At 49.7% G+C, this 23,703-nt stretch overlaps 10 protein-coding genes across 10 annotated transcripts; 5 read left to right on the top strand and 5 right to left on the bottom strand.

Annotated features, from left to right (window-relative positions):
• Positions 1–177: 177 nt before the first annotated feature.
• On the top strand, positions 178–958 carry CABS01_16414 (uncharacterized protein; the record flags this gene model as incomplete). Its single annotated transcript, XM_060549744.1, has 2 exons — positions 178–229; positions 282–958. The coding sequence occupies 2 exons, from the start codon at positions 178–180 to the stop codon at positions 956–958; spliced, it is 729 nt and encodes a 242-aa protein (XP_060389410.1).
• A 1,005-nt stretch (positions 959–1,963) lies between these two features.
• On the bottom strand, positions 1,964–2,551 carry CABS01_16415 (uncharacterized protein; the record flags this gene model as incomplete). The annotated part of the gene is made up of 1 exon (XM_060549745.1): positions 1,964–2,551. The coding sequence occupies one exon, from the start codon at positions 2,549–2,551 to the stop codon at positions 1,964–1,966; it is 588 nt and encodes a 195-aa protein (XP_060389411.1).
• Positions 2,552–4,680: 2,129 nt separating this feature from the next.
• Positions 4,681–5,685, bottom strand: CABS01_16416 (uncharacterized protein; the record flags this gene model as incomplete). The annotated part of the gene is made up of 1 exon (XM_060549746.1): positions 4,681–5,685. The coding sequence occupies one exon, from the start codon at positions 5,683–5,685 to the stop codon at positions 4,681–4,683; it is 1,005 nt and encodes a 334-aa protein (XP_060389412.1).
• A 2,778-nt stretch (positions 5,686–8,463) lies between these two features.
• CABS01_16417 (uncharacterized protein) lies at positions 8,464–13,074 on the top strand (the record flags this gene model as incomplete). Its single annotated transcript, XM_060549747.1, has 2 exons — positions 8,464–11,578; positions 12,086–13,074. The coding sequence occupies 2 exons, from the start codon at positions 8,464–8,466 to the stop codon at positions 13,072–13,074; spliced, it is 4,104 nt and encodes a 1,367-aa protein (XP_060389413.1).
• A 541-nt stretch (positions 13,075–13,615) lies between these two features.
• CABS01_16418 (uncharacterized protein) lies at positions 13,616–16,553 on the bottom strand (the record flags this gene model as incomplete). The annotated part of the gene is made up of 5 exons (XM_060549748.1): positions 13,616–14,462; positions 14,541–14,567; positions 14,626–15,013; positions 15,072–15,620; positions 15,674–16,553. 5 exons carry the CDS (start codon positions 16,551–16,553, stop codon positions 13,616–13,618), a joined length of 2,691 nt encoding a protein of 896 aa, XP_060389414.1.
• Positions 16,554–19,286: 2,733 nt separating this feature from the next.
• CABS01_16419 (transcription initiation factor IIE subunit alpha) lies at positions 19,287–20,056 on the bottom strand (the record flags this gene model as incomplete). Its single annotated transcript, XM_060549749.1, has 2 exons — positions 19,287–19,701; positions 19,962–20,056. The coding sequence occupies 2 exons, from the start codon at positions 20,054–20,056 to the stop codon at positions 19,287–19,289; spliced, it is 510 nt and encodes a 169-aa protein (XP_060389415.1).
• A 1,016-nt stretch (positions 20,057–21,072) lies between these two features.
• On the top strand, positions 21,073–21,264 carry CABS01_16420 (uncharacterized protein; the record flags this gene model as incomplete). The annotated part of the gene is made up of 1 exon (XM_060549750.1): positions 21,073–21,264. A coding segment is annotated over one exon (192 nt), but the record flags the coding sequence as incomplete, so codon positions are not given.
• Positions 21,265–21,604: 340 nt separating this feature from the next.
• On the bottom strand, positions 21,605–21,884 carry CABS01_16421 (uncharacterized protein; the record flags this gene model as incomplete). Its single annotated transcript, XM_060549751.1, has 2 exons — positions 21,605–21,631; positions 21,666–21,884. The coding sequence occupies 2 exons, from the start codon at positions 21,882–21,884 to the stop codon at positions 21,605–21,607; spliced, it is 246 nt and encodes an 81-aa protein (XP_060389417.1).
• A 567-nt stretch (positions 21,885–22,451) lies between these two features.
• Positions 22,452–23,079, top strand: CABS01_16422 (uncharacterized protein; the record flags this gene model as incomplete). Its single annotated transcript, XM_060549752.1, has 3 exons — positions 22,452–22,550; positions 22,691–22,961; positions 23,054–23,079. The coding sequence occupies 3 exons, from the start codon at positions 22,452–22,454 to the stop codon at positions 23,077–23,079; spliced, it is 396 nt and encodes a 131-aa protein (XP_060389418.1).
• Positions 23,080–23,267: 188 nt separating this feature from the next.
• Positions 23,268–23,690, top strand: CABS01_16423 (transposase; the record flags this gene model as incomplete). Its single annotated transcript, XM_060549753.1, has 1 exon — positions 23,268–23,690. A coding segment is annotated over one exon (423 nt), but the record flags the coding sequence as incomplete, so codon positions are not given.
• Positions 23,691–23,703: the final 13 nt, after the last annotated feature.

Consider the following 23,703-nt stretch of genomic DNA (forward strand, 5'->3'; position numbering starts at 1 on the left):
CTGCGCACCGTGGAGAGTGTGCCGCAATTGGATGCGTTTCATTGTCATGGTCACCAGTGAGTGTTTCTTACTTGGCAGGCGTGGTTCACGTCTATGGTTCCACATTTTCTTGGACCGTAACATCTCTCACACCGGGATCTCACTAGTATTACCTCCTAGGCAGTCCAGAGCCATCTTATGCAATACGAAGGATCTCAACACACAGAAGCAAGACCTCAGCTCACCTCTCGTAAGTCAATCTCGGTCAACTGAAAGGTCTTGTTAGCACGCAACGTGCATAGGGCGAGGTTCAACAAGTTCAAACGGATACTTGAAGCGCGTGTTCCTCTTCCTCGTCTCGGACTCACTATTGATCATATCGATTTCGGACATGTGTATAGTTCTCAAATCCGTTTTCACTGTGTGCAGCCACGCAGAGGAGCTCGTCATGATATGCCGGCACGCCAAGCCCCCAGAAGCAGACAACAGCCCACAAGCCCACAGACAACGTGAGCTCTGTGGCAACCGAAAAAGAGGACGCTTCCAGAGGGAAGGGTTCTGTGCCATGTGCATCGACTTCTTCAAACCGTACGACATCAATCACTCGGCCAGTGTACAGAAGTACCAGAGATACAAGGCAGAAAACGGATGGACCCAGCCCGTTCACCCATCCAGAATACCCCGCGACTATCTTTTCCCATACAAGGTCATCGTGGTGCCCCGCTCAGTCCATGTTCTCGGCAGTCAAGCCCGGGCGAAGCTGCAAGTCACCTCTCAAAAATGGTACAAAGGGATTCATACGCCGACGTCGGCGGACTTTCGTCGCTGCATCGATGGGTTTCACCTGGATGAGAATGTAGCCCGAAGATCAGTGCTCAGAAAGCCACCAAAGGCGTTGACACCTGAAGTTTGCATGAAAGAACTTCCGCCCCTGCCAATTGGCGAGGCCGACGGCTATGTTCGCCCTTCACGGATTTAGTGCTCAAGATGCGTTGATGTTTTCACTCGATGAAGATGTTCTGGTCTATGATATCTTGGGCAAGAGTTGGGCAACAGAATGGCAGTTGAATATCGCTCCGACTAAATGAGCAAAGAGTGACGAAAATGCTTTGCGCCGGAAACCCAACAAATACCTTTTTTCCCTCGTTTTTTTCTTTTCTTGATCGACCATTTGTTTTTCAGTGTCACCCTATAAATGCGGTCCTATGACAACGGGCGGAAATAGCTCTAAGCGATACAAAACGCTTGCCAATTCCTCTGTCCATTTGGAAGAGTCCGTGACATCCGCAATGATGACCAGCAGACACCCAAGACATTATGTCACATCACTTAATAGAAGTGCGAAAAGTTGTGATGAGAAAAGTGGAGCGAAGGCCCTTGGACCAGAACATGCTACACAACTACGTTATAAAAAGTTGGTACTTCTTATGACCTTTATCGAATCAGTAGAGTATTTTAGCAGTCCAAAGCAAATGCTTCCTAGATTCATTGTATGGGAGCCAAATCAGTACGACGTGCAATCGGGCTGCAGTAGCTCGCCTGCTTCTAGCAACAACAAATCATGACACATACCAAATACGCAACCTCTCTAGGATACCGTAACCTGTCCGACTGTGTTCAGTGCGATATTCCCATTCCAAAACGATCCAATACCCTACGCCTCGGCATATGCCTGGCCGGATGGCGTAATTGTGGGGCCGTAGACGAACCGGCCTTCTCTGATCATGAAATAAGCATACCGCTCAAGATAATCGATGGCGTCCAAAAGTGGAACGACGGCATTTATGAACGCAGCATGCTGCTCGTCGCTACCATGGTCGACCGCAAACTCGGTGAGCCAGATGGGTTTATCGCGACATATCTCGCGAACCGACGATACATGATTCAGAAGGCTTTCCACAGAATCCCCGTACCAATGAGCGACGCAGAAATCATACTTGCAGCGTACAGGTAGGCTATCGCACACCTGCACCCATAACCTCAATCAGCTGAGACCTTGGCCGGTGACAGCGCTGTTGCTGATCGCGGGTGACCCAATCTTGACTCCATGTCGACTAGCGTAACCATTGACGAATTGCACATGGGCTACGGCGGCAGCTTCGGCATTCAGATTGCACTGGTCAGGCCTGTCGCACTCGTTGAAACCGAGGATGTGGGTAGATCCACTCAATGTCATTGCCTCCACATTCTGCGGCCAGCGCTCGGTGTGTTCCGGGGCGTTGCTCCACAGCATCGGCACAAAATCGAGCGAAGGCTGGAGAAGTCCGTAGTCGGTGGAGTCCCAATTGTATGCCCATGAACACTTGGTGCACTGCACGTGCTTCGTAAAACTGTCGACGAGGCCCGCGTCATTGTAGGCGAAGCCGCGTTTGGCTTTTGGAGCGTCAACGCCGGGTCGTGAACGGTCAATGCTGCTTGAGTAAGCCGTGGTGACGCTGGTCGGCGCGGCTACTTGTCCCGACGTGTATGGAGTAGTAGACAGTGCCTCTGACACGGGACAAGAACATGGATTATAACTAGTCTTCTCACCCTGAAGCGCATAGTCACGGCACGTTTCTCCGTCATAAGCCATTGTTTGCTTGATAAGACTAAGAAGAGCAAAAAAGACGAGAAGACGTAGCACGGTCATCTTGTTTTGAAGGTGGATAGAAGATGGGATAGTTGGCACGCCGCATGCCAACCATGGTATATATACGACTGAAATCAAGGCAGACAGGGTCATTGGAAAATCTGACCTCCCACCAAGCAATGTTACCAACTTGGGCTTAACAGTATCAGAGCCGTAACGAACGTCCACACTTGCTTCACAATCGATCACATCTCGCCGGACAAACTACGCAACCTTACAGATCAGACCAAACAGTCTTCTGAGAAGGTTAGAGCATTGTAGAAGGGATGTATAGAGCTAGTAACAAGTAAGACCGAATGCACTGATGAGCATCGCGTAACCTCGCGTGTCCACTTCCGTTCTGATGTTTCATATATTGCGATGAAATCAAGCTCATATGCTGTCCTTCAGAACAGCGGCCGAGAACAGGAGAAAGGCACTTATCTGGGTTATCATAGCCATACTCAGCAGCATATGTATTGGAGGCCTCTTTTCTCTTTGCGCCCACATACGGGATGCGTGCGGCGGTGTTTGCCAGTTGTGCAGGTGCTCTAAACTGCAGAACCCCGAACTACGCCTATTTCGGTAAATGGGCTTTCTGCGACCTCACTCCGTCGTGTTTCGGTACCATCACCCGGACTAAGAGCCTACACCAAAACGGAACCCGCCGTCGATTGGCGGCAAAATCTTGGCGAGATCCCATGTCACTGAAGGATCATTCAGTCAGCTTTTATGCCCTAAATCGCGATGCTGCTGGAGGAAAATGACACAACGACGCGCTGCAGAAATGGATCGGGGTCGGATATCAACGACGCGTGCTGAGGAGTTTGTGCCTAAACACAAGCATGACCGAAAATGCGGGGTTTGGTAAGAAGTGGAAGGAGTGGAGAGAGTGGAAGCAATGATTTGCATGGGTGCGGTGCGTTGAGGCCTATTTCGACAGACGGTTAGCCACTGCGTGCTACCAAAATTGTAACATAACCTCGACGACACAGCCAAAAGCATACCCACGTCAAACTCATTTAAGAAGCATTTTGGGAGCTGCGGGGAACCACAGCCCCGCATTGATCTACTATCAGAGATTGAGGTGTGAATTGCAGCACTCACCGTCGAAGCATTGGGAGCTAGTAGCGCTCTCCCTTCTCAAGATGTTCTTCGTCCTACCTGGAAAACTCCATGCCTGTCTGTTCTATTTTCAATGATGTGACAGAGAGCGAGAGTGACATATGAAACCTGACCGGTCGCAAATCTGAACTTTTTCCTCCTTCTGAGAGTGCTCAGACATCGTCACAAAGCGCGGAAGGGCGATCGTGGGCCTTGGTTTGATTGTGGACGTAATGAGAGTTGTTCGCTTGCTAATGGCTGTTGTTGCTGGCAGTCCAACCATTTTCACAGATTTTCTGAAGAGGAAAGAGTCGGTATTGTTTATTGTGACGCATGTTAGTTCTGAGTTTGAACTACTCGGTGTTTTATTGACTACTTTCTGGCTATTCGATAATACATGGAAAGGTCTTTGAATATTCTTGAATCTACTTCGCGTGGAAAATTTGTCGTGATGGCTTCAATCATCCGTGGCCTTGGGTACACAATCACCGGGATCTATTATACCCGCGTGCACATTTCAGAGCGGGCCTCCTACCTCTTTCCTCTTTTCCATAGACGACGGTTCTCTACAATGTCGATGCCCATATTAGGACCATACGATTACACTCGGGATCGCCATCACCGTGCTACCTAGGCAGTCAATGCTGTGCCTATAGATGTAAAGGGATCGGCAGCCACAGCTGAACAACATCTTTATGCGACAGGATGGGCAATGGGGCTCGTGACCGCTTATGGATGGATCCCGGTCGCTCTACTCTTTCCACTACTGACCAGGATTTTAGTCGTGAGGTTGAGTCAAATGGAGTTTCGTGATATTTTCATCCATAAAATCTAATCTTCTCTACTTTGAAAATGATAAGACCTGAATTCCGCGATCGATACTGTTGATACTGTTCATGGTGGAAGAGAGAAATGTTACAAACACGTTGCTTCGAGCATCCTGTCGATTAATGCAAGCGATCCAACCAGAAAAGACGCTAGAGTATCGGTTAAGTCACTGGCGTTGCGCACTGTTCAGTACACAATGCTCCAGTCCCCATCGTTCGAGCACTCGAGAGGCTGTGGCTTGGGTCCGTTTGATATAGATGAAAAGTTGGACTTGGCGGGGCTAATGTTTCCTGGCTGAGCAGATCCTGAAAGGGATGCTTGAGCATCTGGATAACACCTTGACGGTGTAGTTGCAGGCTGCTTTCGGGAGACGCAAGAGTTGATATCTCAGCGGAGAGACGGCGGGTCGTGTCCGATGTTAGTGGCGATGATAATGCCTGAGTGGACGCACTGGATGACTCGTTGCCTTCGCGATGGCATCGCAGCGGCATGATGGCATACTCGGCACTGCCAGGGTCGGGGTACCTCCAGTCATTGTGGTTGTCAGTCTCTGACCGTAGAGATCGTCTACCGGGCTGACGGAATAACACTGATGGATCAATACACATGGTATCGTCTGGGACAGCAGACTCTTCGTCGTGATGCGCAAATGAGGAAGGCTTTACGCGAAGGGATGGCAAAGCAGATGGAGGACAAAATGCATAGTCCAAACTCTGAGATTGCTGATCATCTGTTCCAACCATCTCAAAGTTGAGAAGTGCTGTAATAGGTGAGAACGCGACGGTTTCTGCGGCCAGAGACGAAGGGAGGAGCCCAAGCAGGTCTTGGTGAGTTTCAAAATCAGGAACGAAGGCTGATTCCTGACCCTGTCCGGGTGATAAAGGCATCTCGTAATGTTCTTCGACATTGTCGTAAGCTTCTTGGAAGCCGTCGATATGTTGCATATCGTACTCATTGCATCCCTCCATGATCGAGAATATCTGGGTATTGGAACCCATCATCGTGAGAATATCAGTAGACGTCTGGTTGTTACAGCCGACGAAAGACGGGAACGTGTCGAGGTAAGCTAGACCGTAGACGTCTAGGTCATCGTCTCTCTTGGATGGGTGTGTTCTGGGAATCGGGGCGGCTTCCACTAGTTTCGGTCCTTCACATCTAGTCGTCATCCTGATTTACGTTTGGAAGCCAAAGAGTATGTCGTGCTTGTTCTCTCAGGATAAGGTACCGGGGATAGTGATTACGGACTCAGGTGTCTTGGGTTTGGGTTGATGTGCTGCTTATTATCGTATCGATTTCCTTCTGTCGACGTTGCCTGGTGATGAATACAGCATCACGTGATACTACTCTGTTATGATGTATAAGTGAGGTTCCTGCCGCTGGCGTTGACTGGACCGTTGCGTTATTATGTCACATGTGCCACCGTGAATTTCCGCAAAGTGGCGTATTTTTGTCAGGAATTCATGAATGACTAGCATGTCAAAACATCAAGCCTTACCTGGTAATGAGATTAAGGTAATAAAATTGAACCAGATTTTCACAGCTGATGCTGACCATGGCACAGGTGCTGGAAAATAGCCCCGGACGTCGGCAGAGTCTTGAAACGTTGATGGGTAGTGTGCTATTTCGTAGCTTTGTAGGAAGATCAGGATTAGTTAGAGTATCGACGTGGGCTTGTTAGCGCCGAACTTACGGAAGACAATTACCTGATTGATATCTGACTTGTTAAGTATTCGTCACACATGCATTACGTTCCTGAACGCAACAACATGTGTCACTCGTGGACTTGCCCTATTTATTCCATGCCAAAGCTACTTGCTGTGGCCTTGGGGACTTGTTTCCGTTGGTACACACCTTAGCAGGACATCGGTGTGTTTGGTGCGATGGTCAGTTGTTGATTTTGTTGTGGGGTTTGTGCATGTAACACGAGAGGTGGAAGAATTGGAACTCCTGAGTAGGCGAGTTGATCAACATGACTCAAGTGCTCTTGCTCCAAGCGATTCTGGATTATCCAGTACTTACCTCGCTGGAATGATCTTTTGGGCATCCTTACGAACTGAAGATTCCTAACGATAAGTATCTAAGGGATTGATCTCTTCTTTTCTCCACCGTCAGGCCCATTGTGTCAATGCGTGTCAAATATAAGTCCGGGAAAGCTCATCACCAGCTATGGCCATCAAAGTGTATCGCCCCTAACCAAGTGCGGGTGACAATAGCCTGAATGCGCCCCGTCGTCGATGAAGATTGGGGAAAGAATAAGTGTTGAACTGGGAAATCCAAGCCGCCGCCCCTTCCCTTTTCTCGAGATTTCTACTTTTCGATCAAGGTAGCCTCCATTGGAAGTATTAGCTCAAGCTCTGTAACCTGTGTGGGAAACAGGGCATCAGGTACCTTCACTAGACAACCGAGACTAGGTAACCGCGATACAAAATCTCAAAACCTCATGAGATGCATGAGGTTCGCCCTGTCGGCTGGGTGCGGGCCACTTACCAGCTCGACGAGTGAATTTAAGGGAGATGGATCCACTGATAGAAATTGCACAGTCGGCCGTCATTTTATTGGGAGTGTTGTAACACCTAACTCCGAGTTACTTTCGACTACCGCTTCCGCCAATTCAATTGAACCCGGGCTTTATTCCTGTACGACATACTCCCCGTGATCTTGACGACCGAAACTACGTAGTAGAGCTAAATGTCTCCGTGCGGCACTCGGTTTCTGTAAGGAAGAGGTATGTACAGAACTTAATAGGCCATAGCCGTCAAAGCTTGACGACGATTTCAATTCTCCATAATACTTTGTTAGGTAGAATAGTGTATCACGTCTTTAATCTTTCCGAATGAATGTTAATAGAACGAACCGTCGAAGGTCATTGATTGTAGGAAGTTATGGATTACGCTATACGGGTGGCATGTAAACAAGCATTCACGGGGTAGCGGCTTCTACTAAGGCTGTGTCTGTTATGACTGGACCTGGTTTACTCTTCCTAGTCGGCTTAAAATGCTATGAGGTGGCACAACACCAGGATGGATATCTTGGGTTCACCTATACTCTCTCTCGGGTACGACAAGGCTTTGCCTGACATGGGAGAAACGGGCAGACACCAAGTCGCGCCCATCTATACGCATTTCAGCAGACTAAGGACGATGCAAGATCTCTGCCATTATCTACCAGTAGCTAAAACGCCTGCTTATCGCTCGTAACATCACAACTTCGTTTCTGTCGCCTATTCTGAATGCCTTCGAGTCCGAAGCGTAATGATTGATGGGGTCTATCTATATAGGCAACTGACACATGGTTCCGGTATTGTCACAGGCGATAGCTCAATTGATGTGTATATGTATTGCATCAAGTTTCGATTTAAACGGCACCGAAAACCTCGTCAAACTCCAGTGTCCAAGAAACAGGACGCCGTGTAGGGTTCATTTGAAAATGACAGTACGCCGCGTGCTATTCTCTAAAGTTAATCACGTAATAGAGATAGGCTGGCTTCAAGAAATTAGGTAAAGTGGCCTGTAATTCACTACGTATTATCGTACACCGCCGGTGATTTGTATTTAAACAATGGCTTCTGACCTTTTGATGGGCGTTCCATGGCTCCCAAAAGAAAGCTCCCAGACAGTGTGCAGCTGGAGGAAAAGCTCAGTGAGAATGCACTCAAGCTGACCAAAGGCAATCGCCACCCGCGAAAGATACGGCGTCCGTTCGCTAAAAAGGGGCCGCAGCTGAAAAGAAGGACCAGAACTCAACAAGGACTCAAAACAAAACAAATCTACCAAGACACAAGGAACCAGAAACTATTAAACCCGATCACAATTCTTCTATCGGAAAACGTGCAAGCGTTCCTAGATAAATTAGAGCTACTTCACGTGATTACAAGAGACGCTCGAAGCGACATCGAGAAGAGAACTCTGGATCAACTAAGCGACTTCAAAGTAGAACAAGTCTTCATGTGTTTCGTCAATCTTGCACGACACATCACACTTGAGGACCTTCAAACAATTGAATGGCGACCAAGTAAACTACTAAGCATCGTGCACTCACCGTTGAAGGAAGTGCAGGGCAGTGCGAAAGGGAATCTGGATAGCAAGGCTATATGTCTAGACCCGGGAGATACTGAAAACTTTCTTCATGGGAACGATGAGTCTAATGGGCTGGTCGTGCGGACATGGGAAAGTCTTCTCACATGGGGCCTTGATGAAGCCACTACTGCGTCCAGTGGAAATCGGAATTGTAGCTGCTCAAAGGAACAGATCCTCAGACTCGAGCTTCAAGCAGCACACGATACGCAGACGGACTGCAACCACACTGAGCGTGTGGCAAAATTTCGTGAAACAGTTTCCGAGATCCTAATTCAACATCTTCGACGGGCATCAGGCAGCGAGCCACCTCCTAAGCGTCTCACGAGGCTCCGGATGGAGAAGTACAACGATGAACTAGCCAGGGAACAACTGTTTCGAGAGGAAGCTGCCGCACTCTTTCCGCTTGTCACAACTCAAGTCGATGACAACGTACATCAACTACCAGAACCACTGGTAGAGAACACAGACCTGCAAATGATGAACAGCCATTCATCACCTGCCTCGGGTCCAATGCCAAGTGCAGAATCCTCGTCTTCTCATCGTCACGAACGAGAGAGCACAGCAGGCGCTCTCACATCGCAAGCAAGCAATGACACCGACACAGTGATAAGGGTGAGAGAAAGCAGACAGATAAGCTACGAGGAGCTTGATTCAGGAAACCAACTTCAGAGTCTTCAAGCCTCGAAAATTCTCCAATCTCATGTTAACCGCGAGATCCAAGCTAGAATTACCGAGATGCAGGCTGGGATGGAAGAGAGCTTTTCTAAATGGATGGACGAGAAGGGACTTCGCTGGATGCAGGCTGTGAAAGACACGTGCATGTCAGAACTCCATCAGAGCATTCAAACCAGGAGCCTCACATTTGAACAGGATGTAACCAATCTCTCAGCTGTCCAGAGTTCGCAGAGCGGCAGGCTTGCGACCATTGAGGACTTTATGCCCCGTTTGCAGACTGGCCTTGACGATGTAAGGAATCAGACCGCTTCCTTGGCGCCAGGATTTGACAAGCTACAACACGATCAACACTATGTGCATGACCAAGTGCAAAAGCTTGTGGTCGAAATGGGCGGTCTCCAGGCTGAATTCTGTCGTCAGACAAAACAGGTGGAACGTGACCAGCAGCAGATGGAGATAGCACTTACGCAAAGAGTCTCCCAAGCTGTTCTGCAGGATGTTACGCGCATTGTGGACTCCCTTCGCAACAGTACAGAATCAGATGCGATAACGCGACAAAAGTATGTAGACAAAGTCCAAGACCAAACGAACCAGGCGATGGCACAAATTCATCAAGCAGACCTCGATAGGCATAGGGCCATGCAATTGAAGGCAACAAAAGTCCGAGCCAGACATGACGCTGAGATACTATATCTGAAGCTCATGGCCGAGGGAAAGGCAAAGGACATGATGCAGAGACTAGACAATATCGAAACCACAAACAACTCCCTCAAGGCAGAGCTAGAAGGACAGTCAGAAAAGGTGGACCTAGTCGCCAACGAGCTGAACGAGCGCATAGAGAGGGCAAATGAGTCCACTAAAGCAGATCTTCGAACCGAATTCGGCAGCAGCCAAGAGAGATACCACATGCAGATCACCGACGGAACTGCGGTAACTATACAAGCAATAGAGGATCGGCTCAGGTGCCTCGAACACGCGAAAGGTGCTACGGAAAGTGATCTAGAGGAGAGAATCGCGGAGCAGCTGCAATCCTTCAAGCTAGAGACGGCACAAAAGATGGGACACATGGAGAATATGTGTCACCGAAAGGTCACGACATTAGCCAAAGAGACAGAAAGACAGCTGGAGGAGCTTCGACCATTGGTGCCCACGACCGAAGCACTATCTGGAAAGATCCATGCGTTACAGAAGACTGCCGAAGAGCAAGCACAAGAACTAGAACTTATCAAAGCTCAGTCGCAAGCCTATATACTCCAAGCGGGCGAGATCAAGGAGCTCAGAGCCGACGGGAGGCTCTTGGAAGAAAGACTTATGGCGCCACTGGCAAAAGCCGAGAAAGCAGAACACTTGACCCAAGAGACTTTGCTGAATCAATCAAACAGAATCCGGCGGCTAGAAACAACACTCAACGACTTACAGAACTTCAGCGCTAAGAGATCGAACCCAGAGACCCTGTTAGAAAACCGAGACGCGGGAAGTACCGAAAACGCCTTACTTCTCCAAGTGACAAGAAAACCACCGGACGACGTTCCGGAAGCGGTTCAGGTGCAATTGGATCAGACTCAAAAGGACATCCAACTTTTGCGAGAGAACTTGAGCGGAAGACATGACGAAGTTACCCACTCATTAGAAAGCTTCAAGCATCAGACCAGCGTGCAGTGGATAAGTGCAGAAAAACGTCTGGCCGATCTTGCGACTGGAATGTCGGCCGTCAAGCGGGATCTACACAGCAAAGCAGCCGTAGTTGACCCAATCCTGAGACACTTACAGGACGATGTTAAAAAGAATGGGGACACTTCAGAGACGTTACGAGCATGGATCGCTTCCCAGGCTTCCGGGTGGGATGAGCTCCGAGACCAGTCAGAAAAGCGTGCGCTGCTTGGCGCACAGATGGAGAAGCTAGCCAGACAAATTGATGAGTTGGAACGCAAACTGGAGAGTCAACAACGTCAGCACGAAAGTATGCGAGACCAGATGCAAGACCCAAATCGATTGGCCCTAATCTCTCGTGATCTAGTTGAAGTCAAGCAGGAAGTTCAAGGGGTTGAGAGCCATTGGCAGGACGAGATCAACACAAGACTGAGTGCTGTTGAAGGCAATGTGGAAGCGCTCAAGCGTGGTACCGAAGCGGCTCGCGAGAGAACGGAAAGCCTCAGCCAAGATCTCAACCACGTACAACTTGATGTAGAGCGCAGCTTCCGAAGCCAAACAAGCGCTCTGGAGGCCCTTTCAAGACAAACACATGATCGCATGCAACAACTGAAAAATGAAATGGCACATTCTACATCGGCAGTCGACCAACTCCAAGGTCGGTGCCGAGATCTGGAAAGTTCGATCAAGGGAATGGTAGACAAAGTCTTGACATACTCGAGTCTTCCGGTCAGCTCCATGCACCTTGGGAAGAAAAGGAATGCGGAAGGTTGCCAGCTGGAGCAAGAAAAGAGCGATCCAGGCAGCCAAGCAGAGTGTCTAAATCCGAGAGTTGAAGTCCGCACTCACCACGAAGGACAACCAGAAGGCCGCAGCCTGAGTTCGAATATTCCGAGAGATTCAAGCGTAAATGCTTCTTCTTCACGAGATCGACAGCCCACAACCAAAGCAGGAGCAACGGACGCAATCCTTGGTTCGGAAGCATGCCCAAGTTCAAGTGCGAGCGAACAGGCAAATAGTACAGGAGCCCCGCAGAATAGGAACCCCAAGCCAGTGGGAGTGCGAGTAGGAGAGAAGACAACGTCAGTTAAGAGTGGTGGGGCAGCTATTGAAACCCAAGCAGATGGGGTCGCTCGATATGCAACCACAACGCTGCAAAACACAGAGCGACAAGCGGAATCGTGGACCATCAAAAATGAGATCTCAGATACGGCAAGCAATACTGCAACTACTAGGAAAAGGCCAGGTGGCCACCCACCATTTGACGGTGCAACCCACGTTCCAAACAAGGATGATGAAATCCTCAAACAGAAACATTGCCAGAGCCGGCCGGTTTTGGAGAAATGGGCCATCCAGAAACTCGAAGAAAAAGACGCCGAGATTACATGCGTCATCAGCTATTACGAGAAGCAGCGGTCGAAGCACCTGCGACAATGCCAGGCTTACTTTGACGAAACGAAAGCCAAAGTCCAGCGGCTCAAAGATCAAGTCAGGCAAATGAGTGGGGATTTGAAGCATGCAGCTCGAGAGATCAAGGACAGGGACGACCTCATTGCGTCCATGTCCAAGGCCAGTGGCGACTTTTCCTTGAACAGAGAGAAGACTAAGGATGAAAGCAGCCGAACCGAAATGGATTCTACACAGCCTTCGCACAGGAAGCATAACAGGGCAAAGCCGACAAATGAGGAAGTGTATGCTGAAGCGGGCATCGTAGAGGCTGATCCTTACGTGGAGGAAAACAGTCATGTCGCGACTGCGACCAAAGTACTGCCTGGAACAAGGGCGGTCAAGCACAAGGAGACATCGCAAACAAGCTCTTCACGGACCAGGACCAAGAGGTCGAAGCGCGAAAACGAGCCTGGAGGGACTTCGTGTTCTGTGCCAGCGGGAAAATGCACCGAGGACCCTCTGGATACCATCCCAAGCCTTGATGACAACGTCGATTATCTCCAACCAGGGTTTGACGCCAACTCCATCACTGTGAAAGAGTTGAAGAAAATATTCGTCACGCACGGAATCAAGTTCGATCATAGCTCAAAGAAAAAAGCTCTCGTTGCTCTATTCCAGAGAGAAATCGAGCCCCGAGCTGGTGCTACGTTGAAGAAACGGGCGAAAATCAAACGCTCGGCAGCGGGCATCGTTGATGTTAGATAGGTCCCGGTAGCTTGAGTGCCAAGAGACACACCTGGTCGTTGATTGATGCGGTTTCACTTGCAGAGACACAATCAGATGCTTCTATTCACTGCGGATAATAATGAGGTGGAATGGAGCATTTCACGTTGATGATCGGGTGTAAGCCACATAGGGAAAAAGGTTACATGTGCTGTTCTATACATCTACTCCAGGATAGGATATGACTGCTGTGAGTGTGCATGCTGGAGAAACAATTCAAACGACTAATGTGGTACATTCGGATCGCCGTAAATGCCAAATCCTAGGGTTTCATTTGCCTAGTATTCTGATATAAAACATGTGATTCAATTCATCCATCTCATTAACTTTGGCCAGTTCGGTATCTCACCGGAATGAGTGCCTACAGACGTCACTCAACATCAGACAGTCCTTATCCAGATAATACAAATAAACATATCTCACATCTCCTGATGATAGATATCTGCTGTTGTGGCAGGAAGAAAGCAGACATTTGCACAAGAAAGTGCCTCCTCTCCACATACCCTTCTTCTTTACTACTTAATTACATATCCATCCGTCTCTTCTTCTCCGAACGACCTGCCGATGTGTTTCCCGTCCTAGAGAGCTTCCTCTTCCGCACCGACTGGTCTACACATACGCTACCGTCACTATGAGCTTGTAAGTCAAGTAAGGCGTCGGCAGTCTGTGGAAATCCGGAGATCGAAGAGGACGTATCATTGTACTTAAGCCTGATATCGAAGGGAACACTCCACGACGGCAAAGTGAAGCTCACGACGGTCCGCTCGTCCGCAGCGATCTTATACTCGCTACCAGCTACCACAAGGGAAAGCCCCTTGAACCGAGTCGCGAGCACTCTCGTGACTGATGGGTCGTCTCCATACCTACAAGCGACGAACCCTCTGCATAGTACCTCACCGCGTCTGGTCGTTCGCGTTGTCGTGTCGAATGAAAAATAGAATAGAGAGGCGATCATGACTAGCGAGACTTGTTGCATACGCTGATGTAGGTCCCGATTGACGAGAAATTCTCGGTCCAGCTTTCGAATCAGCTTGCCTATGGCATCTGCGTCATCCAGCGCCACCGCTTCCATATCGAGAGTGGGGTCGATGCGGAACTCATTGAACGCTTCCCCCGCTGGCCCACCTAGCCTCTGATACTGCCGGTGTCCCCACAGAGATTCCAGGCTAAAGTGAGCAAATCGAGACAGTGAGTTCGACATGCCGTTTGGGGCTGCCTTCATCACCCCGTTACCTGCCGAGAGGATGTAATCAGGAACCGTCTTGCGAGGACACAGCCGTAGCGCTTCGGACCGCGCATGTAGCAATGGAATCTCCAGCCCGTCATAGTATGACGAAGTGGACGGCCCAAGACGCTTGGCCGGAAAGTACCTGGCGCATGTTAGCTTGTCTCTGATCGTGTCCTTTTACGATTTCTCCCCGTTCTTCTATGAATTGACGTGTACGTACACAGGAGCGGCCGACGTGATTTCGGCCCTGTTTTTGATCCAAGTCAGCTCGGACGCTCTGTAGCACACATCGCGCGGATACCTACGCCTCTCGGACCAGCAGGGGCCTCGGCCTGCCAGACTCTGCTTGCCGATTCTCATGGCCCGCATACGTGGTGAACAGCTTCGACATGCTCGTTTTTGAGTCGATGGACGTTACAGCCACCTTCATCTGCTCGTACGGCTTCCGATCGTAGAGCGACTTTCGCGGTCCCCTAAGTCTCGCTTCGCCCGTGATAGACCCTAGGATCGGCCCGCTAGGGCTGTAGATGCTGTCTTTGCACACAAAACGGATGCATCGCGACAGTTTCTGGCACCACCGTCCTATCTTTGTCGAAGCTTTGGGGAATATCCTGCGCGCTAGCTGTATGAAGTTCTGTTCGCAGGTATCCAGCGATGATTCTAATACGCCGATCGATAAGGCATTGATGCCTCCTGCGAACAAGTCAGTTCTGAAGCTGTTCTCTCTCGCTTGCATACAGAAGCGGCATACCGACGCTGGTCCCGATGGCGAGGTCAAAGAATATCTGAGTAGGTAGTCCGGTCACCTTCTGAAGCATCTGCAGGATACGCAGCTGAACGATGCCCTTCACCCCGCCTCCATCGAGGGCCAGGACGCGGCATCCCGCCGTGAGCGGTCTGAGACGAACGGCACATCCAGAAACAAACGCCATTGCACACAGAATGCACCTACCAAATGTGATTACAGTCCCGCTCATCGTACTGTTGCCATATCCGCGGTAGCACGTCTCGCACAATGCGCATTCACAAGGGAGAAACACCTCGGGAGGCTGCACAAAGCATACGAGACACAGACGGGAGGACCTGCTCCCCGCAACGCTGGCGCTGTGCCGATGAAGAAAGTGTGTGCGAGATTTTCGACGTCCTTCTGGGTCCGCGTGACGCAGTTGGCCAATCGTCGTCTTGACCACAGAGGTTACGAGTGCCTTAGCGTCGGCCGTCGGCATGAGTCGTTGGTATGACAGCGCTTTCGTCAGTGCATCATGATAGATTTCCCTAAAAACGGTCTGGCCACAGAACCCTGTCCAGATTAATTAGCTACAGACAATCTGAATGAGGACGATGGCCACGTACCATCGTAATAGGCCGCCATATCGTGTGAAAGGGCATTCGCCAGTATGGGCAATCTCATCTGTCGAAGATCGTCCAGAGACATAGCCTGCTGGATCCACTCTGCCCATGCCTCCTCTAGCCAGGGTCTCATCTGCCTCAGCGGTTGGGGCAACCGGCTTTGGTCGAATGCCGTCAGGTAGCTGACGTCCAAGTTCATGCCCGGCGCGGCCTCGGGCGCACTGGCCAACTGCTGCAAAAGTCCGCGAGAGACCCGGAACATCGTATACCAATCCCAGAGTGTGTTTTCCTCCCTTCTCTGATTTCTCACGTCTCGAATCCGGGAGAGTACATCAACAGGAATCTTTCCGGGTTTATACACACCTCGGGTCACTTTTACGTCGCCGAAACAGCAGTTTAATCCATCACCGATGAACGTGCTGGCCAGGCTCTCCAGGTCGATGTTTTCGCCAATGTTCCTGACTACGACGCTTCCTACTGGACGGTGGATAGGTGGCAGGCCCCTGCACTCTAGGTCCCACGCACGGAGCAGCCGACGCGCAGACGGTACGTCCTTGGCAACGAAGAGAACAGCGTCGCTCATAAGCATGGACCATCGACAAATCACCCCACCAGCGCGACTGCATCGCACAGGGTACTTCACATGGCCTGGAATACGGGCCGGATGGGCTTGAGAAAAGGCGTGGCATTGAAAGTTGACTTCATTGATGACGATATGCTTCCTGGCGCGAATCACCTCGACTCCTTGGCCTTCCTCACGCATGGGCTCGTCGTCGACTACACTGACGACGGAGGGCCTTTGTGAACGTTGAATGGATGGAGGCAGACTGATGGCGGCTGATGGTGGATTTCCTTCAACGATTTGAACCCATGGGTACGGCATGCTGTGCCAATACTGATCGGCCGTCGCCGTATTTATATACATCAAAACTATCAGACTCCCATCTCTTTTTTTGACTTGTGACGCGAGTGATGTGGTGACGGGAGAGGAGATTTGTAACACAGACCATGCCTTGTCCCTTGAGCTCTGTGGTGGTGTGACCAAGAGATGAGCACTGATATTGTGTCTTTCGTGAGTAGTAGGTGCGCATGTTATTCATAACTATCGCCTGTGACAGCTCTCAAGCGTACATTAGCTAAAATTGCATCATTGTGGTTGACCAGATATTTTCAGTGGCCCAAGTGGCCATTGCATGTCGTCTGGGCAGCATAGCGTAGTCATACCTAACACCAGCGAAAGAAGGCCGTCATCCGTGATCTTCAATGTATCGAGTTGACTTTCGCACTTGAATGCTCCAAAACTCCTACTAACAGTTAGGTCCAGCGGGAGTCGGAAGGGTTCTAGGAGACATCGCAACAACGTTGAGTTACGCTATGCTGGCCTAAGCATCTCCGTTGCTGAAGTGCAACGCTTTTGACCACAACAACGATTAACGTTATCGACGCAAAGCATTACGCAAGCTCGAGGATTCGGCCATGACAGGTGATATCCAGGCTCTTGATCGCATCGCGTAAGTGAGATACGACATGTGGCCGTTGTTTAGGCCTGGGATGTGCCGACAGAACGACGATGTCTTGGTCCTACTATGTTGACGACGGAAGGCAGCTTAGCAGTTGACCATCTTCCAAACGGCAGGAATTGCAGGATCTGATTGACTGTGAAATATGAAAGATGCGTCGTTGTGCCCGCCGTCCATGTGTGCTTGAGCTACTCCGAACCTCATTAATAGCTTCTTTCCCTTAGGTTCATTCCGAAGAGTGCCGATTGCAAATTGAGACCAACTTTTCCGTTGAGCGCTTGAAACTTTGTCCTATCTATGACCAATCTAACGTATGATTATGCAACATCTACCCACCGCCATCGCATTCTGAGCCTTTCAAGGGACTCTCAAACTTCGGCCTGCTGTGGTTGCGAAATTGGAACCTGTAGAGGAGCCGTCGACCTTCTCGTTTAAGGATGAATTTTGCAAGCACCATCGGACTCATCCCGAATAGGGAGGGAATACATTGGTTGCCGATGCTGGTATACGGGGCTATGGCTGTCAGTATTTGGCGGCGGCCTTTTGGCAACAAAATTGCAAGCGGAATCGCGCCTTCGTAGGTACCTGGAGCCAGCATTGCCATTGTACGAACAGAGGGAGGACAACCCGTCGAAAAGTTATGAGTGACGGTTATACAAGCAAGCATTCTCAATATCAGCAGCAATGAGGATGAAGTTATATGGTGACAACGTCGGGTTTGCAGATACGAAGCTATATCTAAAATATACAGCGAAGGGCCTTCACCACGTCTTGAGCCCCCGAACGGTGTAGAACGTTGATTAGACAGGGCAGCGACCTATGAAGGTGCAGATGGTCTGTCGGATACCCATACATGGCGAAAAACTCAACGAACTAGAGCGAGACGACGAGACGGTAAACTATGTAAGTAGTATTCCTTGGAAAATTTGGCACGCTTTCCACAACTTTAATATGCATGCAGGGGACTCAGGGGTTGAATTTGTCAGACGGATCTGCTAAATTGACCGCAAAGTGTAAGGCGTATAAATAGGGGCACAATCAGGCAGCATTCCCATGCTTAACCTTGCCCGCACAACACACTCAGCGCCCACCAGTCTATCATATTATTTGCATCAGTTCTTTTCGATGGCCGAAGCATCCCGGAAAGTATCTTCTCAAGATTCACAAGAGTCCGTGTCGAGTGCCCGAAGACAAATGGACGAAGATTGGCCTCTACAGGCACTAGCAAACGCTTGCGAAATCTCGAGTTCTTTCAAGAGTTCTACCGACTTTCAGCAGTCAGACTCACAAGAATCATTCTCTGACCCTCCCTTGGGCCACCAGAGACCTCTGTATCAGAGAGGCGACGAGGACGAGCCAGACAGCCTTTACATACACAACTGAGAGAGGAACCTAGAAACGATCTGTCAAATGAGGAAGCTGCATCTATATGCGACGATAGCGACAAGGAAAACACACCACCGAAAGCGGGATACAAAGGTGCGACGTTTCATGATAAGCTTCGCGGGACTTTGGAATGCGACATTGGTGATGATAGTGTCGGTCGCTGTGTCAGCATCAGCATCACTTTGCAAACTTCTAAGTGTACTTCCAGTATCGACTTGAAAATCTCAGTCAGACTCCGAAAGAAGAACAGACAGGGTCGAGGCAGCAAGCGAGACGGTAGATCAGGCCGGGTCTCCAAAAGAAGAAACAGGGCCTCAAATACCTACTGCGCAAAGGCAGGCGGCATAAGCGACAGCGGAGATCGTTTTTAAGATTGATGCAAGCTACTACCGATACGGTTGAACGACGTAAATATTGCGATGGTTTGGCCGTCTGAATTTGTATGAACAAGTGCAATCTTAGAGGACTTTATAGGCTTGGTGTTAACCGAAAAATGATAAATCAAAGCCTCTTGAAAAATAGGCCAATGGTAAGCCTAATCTTTTCAGATAGCGATCCAACGTCGCCGCTTCATTCATGGTCCAGCCGAGGTTAGGGGCTCACATCATGGACGTCGGTCTATCCATCGTGGGCACAAGGCTATCTAGGCTATCTCCTAGCACTGATTGGCAGTTCATTATGCCGGGTCAAGCCACCAAAAACCAGGAGCACTATCTTTTGAGAGCACCGTCACTCTCACCGTAATTTTGAGCATGGAGATCCTTAAACACAACCCTCGGAATCTTGCTAATGTCAAGACGCTCTAGTATCTGTATGAAAGGCGCGAACTGTTGGTTGAAGCGTGGTAGCAGATCGGTTGTGAGGGGCTCTTCGCGCAAAAGACTCAGAGTCACACATCGCTTGCACAAAAAGCCACCATTACGGTCTGCGTTGTCGATAACATCGATCAACGGCCAACTGCTGAGGCATTTGGGACAAGTGTAGTATCTCACGATCTCTGTTGAGGATTCCCGCTTGTTTATACCGAGAACTCGGCGTCTTAGTTCGTGGATAATGTATTGAATGGCGTAAACGGCTTGGTGGTAGTCGAGAAAGACGTATAACTCATCTTCGTTGAGCTGTCGCCTGAGAAACTGTCAATGCGGGCAAGAATGACGCAGGCTCGCCAGTGAACGAACTCGATAGACGCGATAATGAGGCGCGAGGGACTGATATGTAAACACACTCACGTACAAATGAGTCTTGCCCGCTCCAGCTCAGCGCAGGCCTTTCTCAGTGACACGTGGTCAGGTGTGATGGAAAAAGAGCGTAGTTGAGACATTGATAGACTAGATTCAAGGCGCGATGAGTCTGCTTATCGTGATCTCTGCGTCGTGGGGACATACATTTCGTGATGTAATAAGACATCAACTACGACGGTTTGTTCGGAGCTGTAGAATGCGCGCACGGCTTGCCTGACGAGTGTTTTGGCGTCATCCATGGCGAGAGTGTTGTTTGGCGTTGTTGGCTTTGCTGCTCTTTGAGGAAGTCATCCACGTTCGATGTCGAGGTCTGCGTTGCGTTATGTGAGCGTCTCGCCATCCGTGTGTTGGTGGCTAGGCCTACAACGATAGTTTGCATGACTAAAGGGGCATATCAGCCATATTCCACTTCTTCAACAGAGCTACTGGAGCCTGAGGACACCGTATTTCTGTGGCAACTATGTTAGCTGTATACTCACAGGAGAAGCCAACTGGAGATGGGCCTGCCGCTTAGTGTTAAGGAAGTACACACATTCAGGCAGCTGTTCGTCATGCAGCTCTCAACAGGTAGATCCTTGTTCAGGTACCGCCGGAATAATCGGTTATAAACTACTCACCCAACGATATTCACTTCAATTCTGTTTTGAGACCGGGAAAGTGGGATCTGGATGGGTGAGCTCGTGATCTGAAGATTTCGGTTGCAGGATCGTAGCCAACGTCTAACATAGTACAGCCATGGTTAGTGATTCCTGTGATACAATGTAACATAACGTCTTTGCCATACGCGGCGCCATCGTCGGTTACCATAATAAAAACTTCCTGAAGTGGTTGCGTCAAGGCCAAATACCCCACTTGTGCTTCTTGTCGCTGCTCCCGGAAACAGACTTCCAGAAATTCGACAATATGTCAGCCTTTCCTTTTACAGTCAGTGAGAAGCACTAGAAACAAGCACTACATGACCGGATCGTACCTGCAATGTCCGATAGGAGTTGATACTCTATTCACGGCGAATTACCATGAAAGCTTGATAATTCACCCATAATCACAGGGGTATAGTGATGTCTTCTTCATTACGAGCTGAGTCAGAGGCCCGCCCCATGCGACAACGGGATGATCACGTCCCAGCCATTCATGTGAGGAACAATCCAGCCCACGCACTTTTCGTAGTGGGCCGCCGCTCAGCAAGGTCTCCATGACGGGCACCTCGTTGATGCTATCCTTGGCAACGTCTGGATCATGAAGCTGATTCAATGTCGTAGTTTGCCTGGAGTCGATTTCGCAGCAAAATGTAAAGACGATTAGTGGGGTGGCTTCCACTGTACTTGCGGGAATAGCGGAATTGGTAGGAGTAAGAAGGAGAGTGGCTTCTATCATGTCACGATACATCTTGGTCGATTGCCTTTTGTATCTGGGAGGGGCCGCGGTCCGTACACCTCACTTCGAGTGAACATAATCTTCTTGCTCAGGCATGACAAGAAATTGGGCCTGGGAGGCTGCTATTCAATCGGAACTGGAAGCTACACTCCATCGAGCTCGTCACGCGTCGAAGTCACGCCTCGAGTATTCGAGGCTCAACGCCTAGTACTCGCTTTCGCTAGTCGAGTGGTTAAAAACGACGTTGGGTTAAATCTCTAAGCTCCGAACGAAGGATATAGCTGATATCGAGGAAATCCCGATGTTCGATTACTCTTCATCTAGCTTTCTTCCACGTTGCTGACTAGATTACGAACTCAAAATGCTGCAGATGAAGTGTGTGCAATGTCCTGCAGCTGCAGGTCAAGCTTAGCTCAGTCGTGACCATATTTTCGTGACCACTGGGACGAATTGTCGTGTTAACCGCCAACGCACCCTCCGTGGAAGGCTAGGCATCTCGACAACGTAGCCACCACTGCAATAAGAACCTGGCCGCTCGCGACAGTTGTTGCAACCGTTGTCCAGGCGATGTGTAGTGACAAGATTCGTTTGATTACGTTGGCAAATACCATGAGGAAGTGTTAGCTCGCATACCTGGCGGATTGGCTCACACGAGAGACAGTGTGGGCACTTGAGGACGTGGACTGTGCACATGGCGGCTGTGATGACTATTCACCATGCAGGCTCTGCAGGGACAGCTTGCTACGATGTGAGCCCGGTTCTTTCGATGCAGATATACCTTGTGCGTCTTGTGTGGTTATGTGTGCCAGACCCGTGGGACTGCCAGCGATGCCGTATGTTCGGAGCGAAGAACGAGCCGACTGCCAGTCCTTCTGCTGTGTTACCGATTACTCTGACCATAACTAACAATTCAGCTGAATATCTTGGCATGCTTCGGTGTCTCCTCGAGGCATCTCTTGATTCATGGTAAAGGGATCCAAACGGCGCTCAATAACAAGAGACATGAAATGGATAAAGCCAATCACGTCAGGAGGGTTCCGCAGAGAGCAGAAACATATTGGAACGAACATATATATGACCATCCACACAAGAAGGTCCTACATCTCGACTCTCGACTTTAATCCGTAGCGAAGTCGAGATCCATGCGACAGGACATCTAGTACAATGACGGCTCCACCAACCCTTGGAAGAAAGCAGTCTAAGAGAAAATCTTACTCAGAGTTGATCCGCACAGCACTTCTTCGTAACGGAAACAAACCCATGAGTCTCAATCAGCTTTACGACTGGTTCGAATCCCACATGGACGATGGCGTGCCCTGGGTCAAGAGCAGCATCCGCCACACTCTCTCTGTACACCAGGTCAGTGCTTCCGCTTGCGGTCACCATATTACACACCAGTGAATGGTGCTAGATTGTTTGGTGCCAAGATGTTCGGTATGGCTTTTCCAACATGGCCAAGTTTCACGCAATCCACCAGATACATCTGCTAAATCATGCAGGCATTCACCAAGAGTCAGAGCGGCCGGTCGAATTGGCGGCTGTCGTCGAACCTGCAACATAACGTTCAATCGATGAGTCAGCCTCATAAGTCCGCCACACCATCTTTTCACCCCGAATTCTCTTCGAAACCAGGGCGGCACGAGACCACTTTCGACGATCATTGGCTTGGAGCCCCTCTCGAAAGTATACCCGAGCTAGGTGGAACTTCAGCGTTTGCATCGCATATCCCAATTGCCACCGTAGAGGAGCAATCAGTCGTGGACAACACAGGTATAGACTTTCAACTGCCCCCCTCAGTGGTGAGTCGTCGCCCCATGTATATCGTATTATGATTACCGTGCCTACGACTAACACCACACCAGGTCTGCTTCTCGTGCCTGCTGAGTGACGATTCGCAATGTGACGGCCAGAGCCCTTCTTGCAATCAATGCTTGCAGCTTGGCTTGACGTGCGAGGAACGACGACCCAGTTTTAGCGGCAGACAAAATGTTCCTCAGGGTTCCTCCTAACGTTGTAAGCCCGGGGGTACCTCGTCGAATTACCGTTGATATAGGACGGAAATTCTCAAATAAATAGATGTTAAGTCGGAGCACCCCCATTCGGCCACCCCCCCCATTCGGCCACCCCAAAAATCCCTCCCAGCCACCCCAATTAAAATCCTACCCTCAATCTACAAACCACCACAACAATTGCAATTATCGTCCAAACGAATTTCTTTTTGGTACACATGTTCTTTATTATATTATGGTATCGTATACCGAAAATGAAGTCATTCGAGCGCTCGAGGCAATTAGAGGTGGTACCTCAGTCAAGAGGGCCTCGATTGAGTTCGGGATTCCAAGGAGTACACTTCGGAATCGTCGACGAGGTCAACAGGCCAGGGCGATCGCTTTCGCAGACCAGCAGAGGCTTCCCCCCTGGCAGGAAGATAGGCTGGCTGAATGGGTTCGTATTCAGCATGCTCTAGGAGTTGCACCAACCCACGAACAAGTCAGAGAATTCGCTGGGCGAG

The sequence above is a fragment of the Colletotrichum abscissum genome (assembly GCF_030869225.1).
Source record: "Colletotrichum abscissum strain IMI 504890 chromosome Unknown Scaffold_97.1, whole genome shotgun sequence".
Classification (NCBI taxonomy): Eukaryota; Fungi; Ascomycota; class Sordariomycetes; order Glomerellales; family Glomerellaceae; genus Colletotrichum; species Colletotrichum abscissum.